This window comes from Macaca mulatta, chromosome X (genome assembly GCF_049350105.2).
Source record: "Macaca mulatta isolate MMU2019108-1 chromosome X, T2T-MMU8v2.0, whole genome shotgun sequence".
Lineage (NCBI taxonomy): Eukaryota > Metazoa > Chordata > Mammalia > Primates > Cercopithecidae > Macaca > Macaca mulatta.
Window position 1 is genome coordinate 15,059,631 of NC_133426.1, and position 12,695 is coordinate 15,072,325.

At 39.4% G+C, this 12,695-nt stretch overlaps 1 protein-coding gene across 3 annotated transcripts in view; it reads right to left on the minus strand.

Moving 5' to 3' along the window:
• Positions 1-12,695, minus strand: part of PIR (pirin) — a 113,292-nt gene that overhangs the window by 10,511 nt on the left and 90,086 nt on the right. For all 3 annotated transcript variants that reach the window (NM_001194909.1, XM_015126979.2, XM_001116938.4), the window contains 1 exon segment: positions 4,674-4,756. In NM_001194909.1, coding sequence (NP_001181838.1) covers positions 4,674-4,756 — 83 coding nt within the window.

Consider the following 12,695-nt stretch of genomic DNA (forward strand, 5'->3'; position numbering starts at 1 on the left):
CATGCAAAAGCCAAGAGAATTAAAGACCTATTTAAAACCCAAGTACTTGCATGGCTCTAAATTAATGCCTTTATGGGATTTGATTTTAAAAACCCATACAAAAGTAGCAGAGGTCCACTTACTACTTCACCCCAACTAACATTCACCATCTTTTGGTGCCCAGACTATGTCTTTTGCTTTGATGCACCTTCTCAGAGTTTCTGGTACAGAGTTAGGCTCTTCTGGGTTTACTTAATAATTTACTTTTTTGAATTGCTCTTGTTATTCCGTAAGTATTTTTGCCAAGATATGTCTCGAGTTCCAGCCGAGCGCGGTGGCTCACGCCTGTAATCCCAGCACTTTGGGAGGCCGAGGCGGGTGGATCACGAGGTCAGGAGATCGAGACCATCCTGGCTAACACGGTGAAACCCCGTCTCTACTAAAAATAAAAAAAATTAGCCGGGCGTGCCGGCGGGCACCTGTAGTCCCAGCTACTCGGGAGGCTGAGGCAGGAGAATGGCGTGAACCTGGGAGGCAGAGCTTGCAGTGAGCCGAGATCGTGCCACTGCACTCCAGCCTGGGCGACAGAGCAAGACTCCGTCTCAAAAAAAAAAAAAAAAAAAAAGATATTTCTCGAGTTCCACTGATACCAACAATAAATGATCAAAGCCCAGATGAAAGTTTTATGGTTCACTTAATGTGCTGATAACTTCTAAACTATGAGTATCTACTCAGTTTGTTTCATCAACTATAAATATAAAGCTCAAGATGGCAGTAGGACTCTGAGTATGAATCTAAGGCAGGGGTCCCCAACCCCCAGGCCATGGACCAGTACCAATGGGTGGTCTGTTAGGAATTGGGCTGCACAACAGATGAGTGGCAGGTGAGGTAGTGAAGCTTCATCTGTATGTACAGCCACTCCCCATTGCTTGAATTACCACCTGAGCTCTGCCTCCTGTCAGATCAGCAGTGATGCTGGATTCTCATAGGAGCACAAACCCTATTGTGAACTGCACATGTGAGGGATCTAGGTTGCAAACTCTTTATGAGAATCTAATGCCTAATGATCTGTCACTGTCTCCCATCACCCCCAGATGGGACCATCTAGTTGCAAGAAAACAAATTCAGAGCTTCTACTGATTCTACCTTATGGTGAGTTATAGAATTATTTCATTATATATTACAATGTAATAATAATAGAAATAAAGTGCACAATACATGTAATGCGCTTGAAGCATCCCCAAACCATTCCCAGCCAATCCTGTCTGAGGAAAAATCGTCTTCCATGAAACTGGTCCCTGACGCCAAAAAGGTTGGGGACTGCTGATCGAAGGGCATGTTTTTGCATCAATAACATTGATTATAGTGATATATTACCTGAAAAAAAATTACCAGAAAGAAACTGTGCTTTAGTGTGACTTATTGTAGGCATTTGCTCCTACCAGACTTCATTGTTTATACTTCTTGGGCCAATGAAAAGATCAAACAATTAACTGTTATCAGCTTAAAAATTTAGTGGTTTATTTCATCATGAACTTTTACACATAAACAAGCAAAAAAGTTGTCTCTAGTTTTAATAAGATGTTTTGTTTTATTTCTGTCTTTCAATGTTTATTTTAATCAAATGCTATATATAGTCAAATGTTAATCTTTATTATATTAATAAGTTTTCCATGGATAGTGCCAGTTAAAAAGCACTGTTACTCTGAAGTATGGCTTTGATGACAGCCAATGAGGTATTGATTATCTTCCTTGGTCCACTACGGGTGAGCTTGTTAATCCATGAGGCTTAAGACCTTCTCAGTAGGATACCACTATAAACATAAGCCTAAGGGTGAGATGGAGCCTTTCATATCAAACTCTTGTACTCCTGATCGTGGAGCCATCAGGGCAACCATCATCTTAAGAGAAAGTCCAGAGTACCATCAGTAGGTCAAAGCAGCACAGGAAGCCTTAGCCCTTGAAACAGAAGCTATTCTGGGATGACTGGTACCAGCCCAGGATTAAATGTCCAGAGTAGTCTGGAGTTGATTCCGGTCTCTAAGAACTCTGAAAAAGTTCTAAGATGGAACAGGGAAACCTGGAGCAGAAAGAAGCTGTGGTCTTTTGCATCATCCCTTCCTTGTCCTCCTCTTCTGTCCTGGAGATTGGCCACTATAGGAGATACTGCCCATACTACTGGTCAACCAGTAGTCAAATGGGTGTGATGGTGGAGAACACAGAAAGGAAGAGTAGTAAAAGCGCAGGAAGAACAGAGCCAGAAAAAAGCCAGGCAAAAAATCAGCTTCTCATTCTTGACCACAATTTAGTGGAAATGGGATTGGCACAGCACTAGGCAGTCACATCTTCCTTCTTTATCAAATCCTCAGGCTAATGCTAGGTCCAAGTGAGGATAACACTGGCTTGGAGCTTGAGTGAGTCAGGGTATCTTGGAGCCTTTTTCTACCTGTAGAAAAGGTTATGTTCCCTAAGCCTTCAAGTATACTGTATAAATCCTTATTAGGTAACATGTGTGTGGTATGACTATCAAATTAGATATTTGGATTCATAAACTTTCCAGTTACCATTATTGAGCATTTACCACATAGTAAACCAAGTGTTTTCTGCAAAGGGCCAGAGAGTTTTAGGCTTTGTCGCAACTACTCAATTCCACTATTATTGGATAAAAGAATCTATAGACAATATGGAAATGAATGGGTGTGGCTGTGGTCCAATATAACCTTATGAAAAAGGCTTGGATTTGGCCTATTGGACATAATTTACTGACCCCCATGCTCAATCTGCAGTAGACTTGTAATGTATGTAATTTCAAATATTCTTTCTAACAATCACTTGCAGTTGGTAGTATTATTTTAATTTTGCAGACAAAGAAACTGAAGCTCAGAGGGCTTTACAAATATGTCCAAAGTCACAACAGCTAATAAGTAGTAAAGCCAAGATTCAAACTTTCAGAATCTCTTTTCTGCTGTAATCTAAAGGGGACTTTCTACCATTGTGTGGATATAAGTGACACGTGCCGCCTTTAAGTGCCGATTTTTTAATATCAATTTTTTTCATAGAAATCTTTCTAAGGTTTTGATGGCTCAGGCTATGCTTATACACAGCAACAATTACAGAACTGCACATAGCAGAATGATGCCACTGGCGCCAGGAGCGCTGCTTGCCAGTGAATTGACGGTTTCAGCTGACTCTTTTCTATGTTGGCTGCACCTGTTCTTCTGACTCACTTCATCACTTCTTTCTGGTGTTCTGTTTTAGCTTCCAACTCATCTGCAATGTGCTCTCTGTGTATTATAGGAAGAACTGAGGTTGCCAAGTTAAACCAGATAATGTTACAAACGACTGATATCAGTAGGTTCTGGCCTATGTGTAGCTTTCATGCCTCTTTCCTATATTGGATTGAAAGATATAAAATAGACATTTTTATAGGTCAAAAGTGGCAGTTTCATACGGCTCAGTCTAATATTAAAGGGCACTGACCCTGACATATGCATTTTTCTAGGGCTCATGAGGTTTTTCTTCTGTTGACCTCACAGTTCATGGTGGTGCTGCAGATGATTAAAGCAGCAGTAGAATGCTGCCAGAAAAGTGGGCTAAGATCTAATAACTCCTCAAATCCACTGTGTTCTATAACAACAGGCAGGGTCAGAGGGCCAGAAGTCAGTCAGACTGCCTCGGCACTAGACATCCGCACACTGAAATAGTTTTCAAAGTTTGTTTTTTTCAGGAGCTTTTGCACAATTTTCTCAATCCTCTTTATAAGAATGACATAAAGCAGTCAGATTGACTAAACAGACTCACAACATGGTGACTGAATTACTCAAGGGCATGACATAGACATGAGAAAGAAACTTGGAAACTTGGGAATAAAAACCTCCGAAAACTCCTAAAATATCAGAAACTTTACTTAAAGAGCAGGGATTCATCACAAAAACACTATGAAATGCATAATATCTTCCTCTCAGTTCAAAGTGGGGATTCTTTTTTTTTTCTTTTTTTTTTTTCTTTGAGACGGAGTCTTGCTCTGCCGCCCAGGCTGGAGTGCAGTGGCACAATCTCGGCTCACTGCAACCTCCACCTCCCAGGTTCACGCCATTCTCCTGCCTCAGCCTCCCGAGTAGCTGGGACTACAGGCGCCCGCCACCACGCCTGCCTAATTTTTTTTATTTTTAGTAGAGACGGGGTTTCACTGTGTTAGCCAGGATGGTCTCGATCTCCTGACCTCGTGATCACACGCCTCAGCCTCCCAAAGTGCTGGGATTACAGGCGTGAGCCACCACGCCCGGCCAAAGTTGGGATTCTTTTCAAAGGGCTCTATGTGAGTATGCATGTAGATCTATATTTCTACTTCTATAGGGCTGATCTATTTTCACTTATGCTAAAAACAAAATAAACCAATGGCATAAATAAAGAAAATTAAGAGACAACAAAGATGTGTTGTTTCTAGATTCAAATTTCCAGGGGTAAACAATAGGGGCTTTATATGATTTCTGAAGATAAAGAATCAACACAGATAAAACTTTAAAATAAACCCATAGAAATAGCAGAAATTAATGAAAAGACATGATAAACTTCTGATATTTCTTCTCCAAGGAAGAGAGAAAAACTTTCAGTTATCCACAACATTTAGGCATTTTCTTGGAAACCAGTAGAAAGTACATGTTAAGAAAGTTAAAGGAAAAGAACATACTTACCTTGTTCTCCACCTGGACACTGTCACCTTCTCCAAGCACTGCTGTGTGATGAGGTTCTATTTTTTGTTGTGCATCATCGGGCCCTACAAAAGCAATGACCCACTAATTTAATACCCATTATAGTACATTTGTTATATGGTTACTTATTTGGTTAACTATATAACACCACAATATTTATTTTAATTTGAGAAATAACAGACTTAGTAATTTCCTTAAATCTCTTGGTTAATTATATTTGCTATTATTAAAGCCTGAAACTAGTTTGTTTTCAATTTTGAAAAAGGACAAGGAGATGAATCCTGGGTTGTGTTTCCATTTACACTTTAATGGATAAGCAAAGTCCTTGGCATTATGTGCTCATGTTTACTTAGGTAAATTATAAACTTTGTAAGAATTAAGAATAGTTAGAAAAAGTATCAAATGCCATAATTCATTCATTTCCACAAGTATTAATTGAGTACCTACAATGGTCTAGTACTATGGGACAATACAGAGACATGCAAAGTAGATTCCTTTCATAGAAATAATTCAAAATCCCGTTGGAGCAAACTACATCTATACACACAAAATAATCAGAGAATAATTCAACTGAAAAATAAGTAAGTTGGATAGCTATTGAATAACAGCTATTGAACTCTGAATAAGACCCTGTTCTAAATGTTGTGGAAATATTCAGGATAGATAAATTTCCATCCCTTTTATACTGAGGTTTACAAATAAAATAATACAAATGAAAGCGTCTCTTAAAGGCAACGATAAATTTGTAAGCAAAGTTCAATAAGAGAATAGGGGTGATGGGGGCTTGTGGCAGGTCTAGGGACCACAGATATTTGTCGTGCAGGAGGTAAGACTTGAACAGAGCTCTGTAGGATTAAACCACAAGAGGCAAATCTGGGGAAAAGGGCATTCTAGCCAAGAGAAAATTTTGTGGTGAAAATTCTACCATTCCTGGAACAGTCTTTTGGGAAGAACGATGGAAATATAAGCTGTCTCCAGATCAGGGAAAGCCTTTAAACCCATGTTTATCCATACAAAATTGACAGCCCTTGAGGGGTGTGTGTGTGTGTGTGTGAAATTACCAGATCTGTGTCTTGGAGAAATAACTCTGATGGCAGAATGTGGAGTGAATTGGAGGGGACAAGACTGAAGTTAGGATGACCTGTTAGGAGTTTGCTGTAACTAAGTGAAGATGAATTACAGTCTGAATTGAGAAAGTGGCAACAGAAAGATAGGGATGAATTTGACAGGTGGAGTTGAAAAAGAAATCTAAAGGATTTGGCCACAGTGGGAGAGAGAAAAGTCTAACATGATTCTCACTAGGAGCAGAAGAATGTAGTGACTTGAAGATTGCAAGAGTAGTTCTGCAAGAGGAGGCTGCAGATTGGAGAGGCCAAAGTGAACCACAGAAGGCTGTAGAGAGGGGGTGAGATTTGAACTAGGTCTTTCAGTTGGGAAAAACCCCGATATGTTAATGGGCAAGAGAAAGAATATTTCAAATTGAGTGAGTAGCCCATAAAATGTCTTGGGAGATATCCCTGCATGCCCTTTTGGGATGTAAATAAGGGCATTCATGTGACAAGTTGGAGCTGAATAATCAATAAAGAAATGCTTATTTAAATGAAAACAATAGCTTAGCAATTATTATGTAAACAGAAACATAATTTGTGAATTTTGGACATATTGGTTGGAGTCCAAACAACTATATTTTCTAGAGAAGTCCTTCTCATCTCCACTTTGGAAATAATCAATATGAGGCAGCAGAGTTCATTCTGATGCTTGCAAACATGAAATAGGATTCTAACAGAGCAGGAGTTCTTAAGGTGGAGTCAATGTCCTCCCAAGGGGTCCATGGATACAATTCAGGGCATGGGTGGACTTGGATAGGAGATAAATTACATGTTTCCTTTCACTAACACCTAAATTGAAACGTATCTTTTCCTTCAATCGTGAATGTAGCCAACAAGCCACAGTAGTTAAGCTGGGCTGATGACTGTGTCTGCAGCAGAAATCATAGATATTTTCATATCACTTTATGGTTTTGTAGATATCTCAAAATACAGTTTATGTTAATTATTACTTTAAAATTTAGAGCAGGCCTGCTACTAGATCATGTCATGTCAAATGTCATTAAAGAAGCACACATATAGCTATATCCTAAACCTGTTCTTTTAACATTTTCATAACTGCACTGACTTTAAAAACATTATTTAAGGAGGCAGGGGGCTTGGCAGATGTCAAAAAGGTCCATGGCAGTAAAAAGATTAACAACTTCTGTCCCAGAGGAAGTGGTGTGCTGGATAATGTTTATCAGTTGGCTTTCAGGAGTAACGGGGAGAACTAACCTGATTTGTAAGTGTGTGCCAATATCTGTGGTATAAATACTCCCACTGTGGCCAATTTCAACCTACTAATGTGAGGCCAGGGAAGGCACACAATCAGCTCCTGCAAGCTAGCAAGAGCCAGGCCCAGCATAATACTAAAGGTTTCTCCTCCATCAAAGATTTAGGTCAACAAATGTCATGGAAACAAATGATAGAACTCCACTGATTTTCCACTTATGCAGAGATTTGGCAATAAAAGAGAGGTCTGGGAGTTTAAAAAAAAAATCTCATTTAGAGTTGAGTAACATTTTTAACTGTGATACAGAGGAGCATTTTATTAAGTGTGCTTTACTGAGATCCCCTGGGAGCAATGAACCATGTCTTTATCTTCAACTAATTCATATTTAACACCCGTTACCCACGTGGTCCACTCCTGGCCCCTAATTTTGTCATGTAGGATGTTTCGTGATACATATACCACAACAGTTTATAAACCCCTTCGCTATGTTTTAATGGAGTGAGCTGGCAAAAGAGTGCTCAAAAATAATGCTGAATTGGTATTTCTCTGCACCCCGTATCAGGGGAGCTTGCTTGACTATGGTGTTCATTGGTCTGTGAGGAAACCTTAATTCAGCAACAGAGGTCAGCTTGTCTAAAGGGCTCTAACTCTAATTGTACGTGGGATGCAACTTCTGCCCATTCTCTTTGCAATCTCAGTGTTGGTACCAAAGAGGTCATTTGAAATGCTCCACTCTAAGGTAAATATTTATTTATTTTTGAGACGGAGTCTCGCTCTGTCGCCCAGACTGGAGTGCAGTGGTGCAATCTCAGCTCACTGCAACCTCTGCCTCCCGCGATTATCCTGCCTCAGCCTCCTGAGTAGCTGGGACTACAGGCGCATGCCACCACGCCTGGCTAATTTTTTGTATTTTTAGTAGAGATGGGGTTTCACTGTGTTAGCCAGGATGGTCTCAATCTCCTGACCTCGTGATCTGCCCGCCTCGGCCTCCCAAAGTGCTGAGATTACAGGCGTGAGCCACGGCATTCGACTGTAAATCTTTATTTTTATTTATTTATTTTCTTTTGAGACAGAGTCTTACTCTGTTGCCAAGTCTGAAGTGCAGTGGTGTAATCACAGCCCACTGCAGCCTCAAACTCCGGGGCTTAAGTGACCCTCCCACCTCAACCTCTAAAGTAGCTGGGACCACAGGCATGCATTACCAAGCCCAGCTCATTAAAATTTTTTTTCTTTGGTAGAGGCAGGGTCTCATCATGTTGCCCAGGCTGGTCTCAAACTCCTGGGTTCAAGCAATCCTCCCACCTCAGTCTCCCAAAGTGCTGGGATTACAGGCATGAGCCACTGCGCCTAGCCAAGGTAAACCTCTCTTATAGACACTGGAGTCAGGGTTCCAGGTTAATAATAACTGCAAGTGTACTTTTACCTTCTGTATCATTACATGAAATGTTTAAAACAGGGTCACAGAAAGCAAAGACTGATTCTATCTTTATTTCCAGATCATTTTTATGTTATTCATCCATCTGGTTATCTCCTGAACCTAAAATAAATCTCAAAAAATGTATCTTATTGTTTCTGACTACTTTCAATTATAAATAGAGCCAAATCAGATAACAAATAGTTTCCATTGGGAATCACTGCCAAGAATGTTAAATCTAATAGCACAGTTAAGGAAAAAATTAACTGAAAACAATTTAATTGCAATTTTTTTGCCTAAACAGTCATAAAAGGGCGAACTACTTCAAAACCTATTTTAAAGTTAGTGCTGCATCTTCCGTGTGTGATTGCTGTACAACTTTTCTGCAAATGCCAATTTTTCTTTTCCTTTTTTTCTATTTATAAGAATTGCTGTGCTATTTATTCTCTGTTCTATACACTCCAGTACTTCTATCATAGGTTTGATATCATCAATTTTACATGTGTAGTTGAAGCCTTCTTATCTGATGCAAATGAGATTGATAATTGAAAAAGACAGTAAAACTACCTCAAACATTTTATTTTAAATTAAAGCATAAATGTGCATTTGTTTCTAGGTTTTTAGAAATACTCCTGTAGCAATTTGGGAGGCCAAGGCAGGAGGATTGCTTGAACCCAGGAGTTCAAGACCAGCCTGGGGAATATAGGGAGACCCTGTCTGTACAAAACATTTTTAGGCGTGGTGGTGCACACCTGTCATCCCAGCTACTCAGGAGACAGGTGGGAGGAGTGCTTGAACCGAAAAAAAAAAAGAAAGAAATACAGTTAAGGTGGGTTTACTGACTTGATTGAAGCATTTTCTTTTTAAAGCATACCCACTATGCACCACGCATTAGATTATTAGAGTTTCCCCAAATCTTTCACAAATTCCAAGGCATTTTCATATTATTAAATTTTTAATTTTTGTGGGTGCATAGTAGGTGTATATATTTATGGGGTATATGAGATGTTTTGATTCAGGCATGCAATGCAGAATAATCACATCATGGAGCGCAGGAAGTATCCATCTCCTCAAGCACTTATACTTTGTGTTAAAAACAATCCAATTACATTCTTTCAGTTATTTTAAAATTTGCAATTAAGTTATTATTGACTATAGTCACCCTGTTGTGCTGTAAAATAGTAGATCTTATTTATTATTTCTATTTTTTTGTACCCATTAACCATCCCCACCTTCCCCCGCCCAGCCCCCAACTACCATTCCCAGTCTCATGAACTCATGGTAACCTTCTTTCTACTCTCCATGTCCATGAGTTCATATCGTTTTGATCTTTAGATCCCACAGAGAACTGAGAACATGTGATGTTTGTCCTTCTGTGTCAAAGGCATTTCCTTTAGCAATTCACTTTTACAAAGCATCTGCCTTAGTTGTTACGGAACCACCAACTCTCTTTTCACATTTATTTCATTAATTTACAACTGTTTAATTAAATTACATAATTTCAATTATTGGTGCAATTAGCATACATGGACTGAGAACAAACACAGGTGCCTTTAAGTCCACTACAACCCAGCTGATGGGAGCAGCTATGGGCAGGCAGACCAGGGAGGAGCTGATCACCCTGGGTGTTCAAGCACCTTCCTCAAAGTATTCACCATAGAATGAAGAGCACCGCGCAATCCAGTTAGTTGGATAAATGGAGGTCAATTATGAGGGCTGCTGGTGCACATTTGTGTCTCCTTGCCTTTACTGCAAGATCCAGAGCCCGTTTCAAACTGCTTAATATCACCCAAAACCAGAGCACAGAGGTTTGCGCTCAAAAGGTTAGCACAAACTAAGCGTGAATTATTAGTTATTTAAATAAATTCAAAACATTTTACTGCCTTTGTAAGCCAGATTCATTCAATAAACACAAACAAATGTTTTTAGATTTCTAAATATTTTCTAAGCACCAACAGTATACTTGATATCAGGCCTTCTAGTGGACTAGAATTCAAGCTGATAAACTGTACCAAGCTTCAAGGATACAGGATGTAAACTTTTCTATCCTTTTGATCTCTGCATTAATGTGTAACGTGATTTTCAGCGCAGTTGCAGGGAAGAGATTTGGTACTGGTATCTATGGGATATACTGGTTTTCTGACAATGTATTTTTTACTTTCTTTTGACTTCTATTTTTACCATATGATGCACGGATTCCAGCTGTGGGCTAGTCAAAGAACTTTTTGCCTCAGCAAAAGATTGTCGTCAAAGGTCTCTGCCTTTATTGCACACTTTTAAAAATTACTATTCAATAGCTTAGAAGGCACTTCATTGTTGGAAAAAGCAAATATATTAAAAATTAAGAAGATCCTTGAAAAGCATAAAGTGAGTACTTTCAGATGAGTCTCAAATGAATACTTTCTTTGAATAAGAAAATGAGAATTCTGCTAGTCTTATTTTAGCTCTGTTAACTATTTTTCTTCAGGGTGTCATTAGAGGACACTTACATGGCTTCACAATACTTACCTTTACCTTTAAAATGACTGACTGACTTTGACAACTAGTTAGACATCCAGCATTTTTCCCCCCCTTTCTTTCTTTTGTTTTTTTCCTTTTTTTAAGACAAGAGTCCCGCTCTATTGCCCAGGCTGGAGTGCAGTGGCACAGTCTTGGATCACTGCAACCTCTGCTTTCCGGGTTCAAGTGATTCTCCTACCTCAGCCTCCCATGTAGCTGGGATAACGGCCGTGCACCACCACGCCAGGCTAATTTTTGTATTTTTATTGGAGACAGGGGTTTCACTATGTTGGCCAGGCTGATCTCGAACTCCCAGCCTCAATCTGCCTGCCTCAGCCTCCCAACGTGCTGGGATTACAGGGGTGAACCACCATGCCCGGCTGTCCAGCATTTTCTAATGTTCAAAACTCCACCTGTTTGTAGTCAAACTAAATTTTGTAGTCAAAGTAAATTGTTTGTAGTCAAACTAAATCTTTCAAGCACTTCCTGTAATCAGTTAATATTTTAATAGCCCTCCTAAATTTCCATTTTATGCAGTCTCCTCAGATTATTTCCTCAACCCAAGTTGCAGCCCATTTATTCCAGTCCGATACACTAAGTGTATATATATATATATTCATTACATCTACTTCAACTGAACGTATTTGACATTTTGAAAAAGACAATTCCTTGCTTATCACTTCCTGCCATCTGTGGTTCGTTGGTGCCAACCTAGTTTTATAAGCAAGATAAAATTGAGGCAGTAAAGTCAGAAAACATTTTCTGGACTTTCTCTATTGATTTTATAAGTCAGTACATATTCAAGAGCTATTTCTGTTTCATCATTTCTTTTTTCTCTGATGATTTCTTCTTGCCCTTTTGTTTTTCTCATTAAGCGCCCCTTAGGGTGTTGGTAGGAGGAAGGGAAGGAGATAAAATTCAAATGAGGTCCTTTAGCCAGCCACTCACTGGTTAAAGCACAGTCCCAAGAGGCCAGTTTTGTGAGCTGGATTCTCTTCACGGTCCAGTTTATTCTAGACATATGCAACTTTGCTCCAAGGCTACAGACCCATCGCCTGCCAGATGTTTTGCACTGTGGTCCATGGTCACGAGGGGGGACCGGGTCAGTAAATAGAAATGACTCAGGAAAATCCTGCCTCATCTCAAGAAAAACAAGTGGATGTGTGGGTCATTCTTACCCCGAGAACTGCAGAGCATTTCACTTGTTAACTTCTCAGGCTAAAGGTCTGTCAGGAAACAAGGCTCTAACCACTGCTTAAAACAGGTTTTGGCAATTACTTGTTAATTTCTTTCCCCTTCATTCTCTGCAATTCATTTAAACCAAAATCAACTGTCACCTTTGGTAGAGCTCACAGGCTAAGAAAAGTTTTCACTATTATAAATGGTTGAAACAAACTAAAAAATAGCCTTTCATGACACATGAAAAAACATGAAATTCACATTTCAGTGACCATAAATGAAGTTTTATTGGAATAGCCACCCAATTTGTTTATGTATCATCTATGGCTGCTTCTGTGCAACACGGGAAGGGCCAAGTAGTTGCAACTGAGACTATATGCCTTGCAAAGATGAAAATATTTGCTATCTGTCCTTTTACAGAAAGTTTCCTTCTCCCTGCGTTTTCTCATTCTGCACAAACATTTCTGTTATCCTTACCACCTTAAAATTCACGTGCTTTCTTTATTTCCATTTGTGCAGATTATTTTGTTGCTCTTGAAATCATAAATCAGGAGCACTACCTCCATAAAAATGTTTTTTTCTCTCTATTT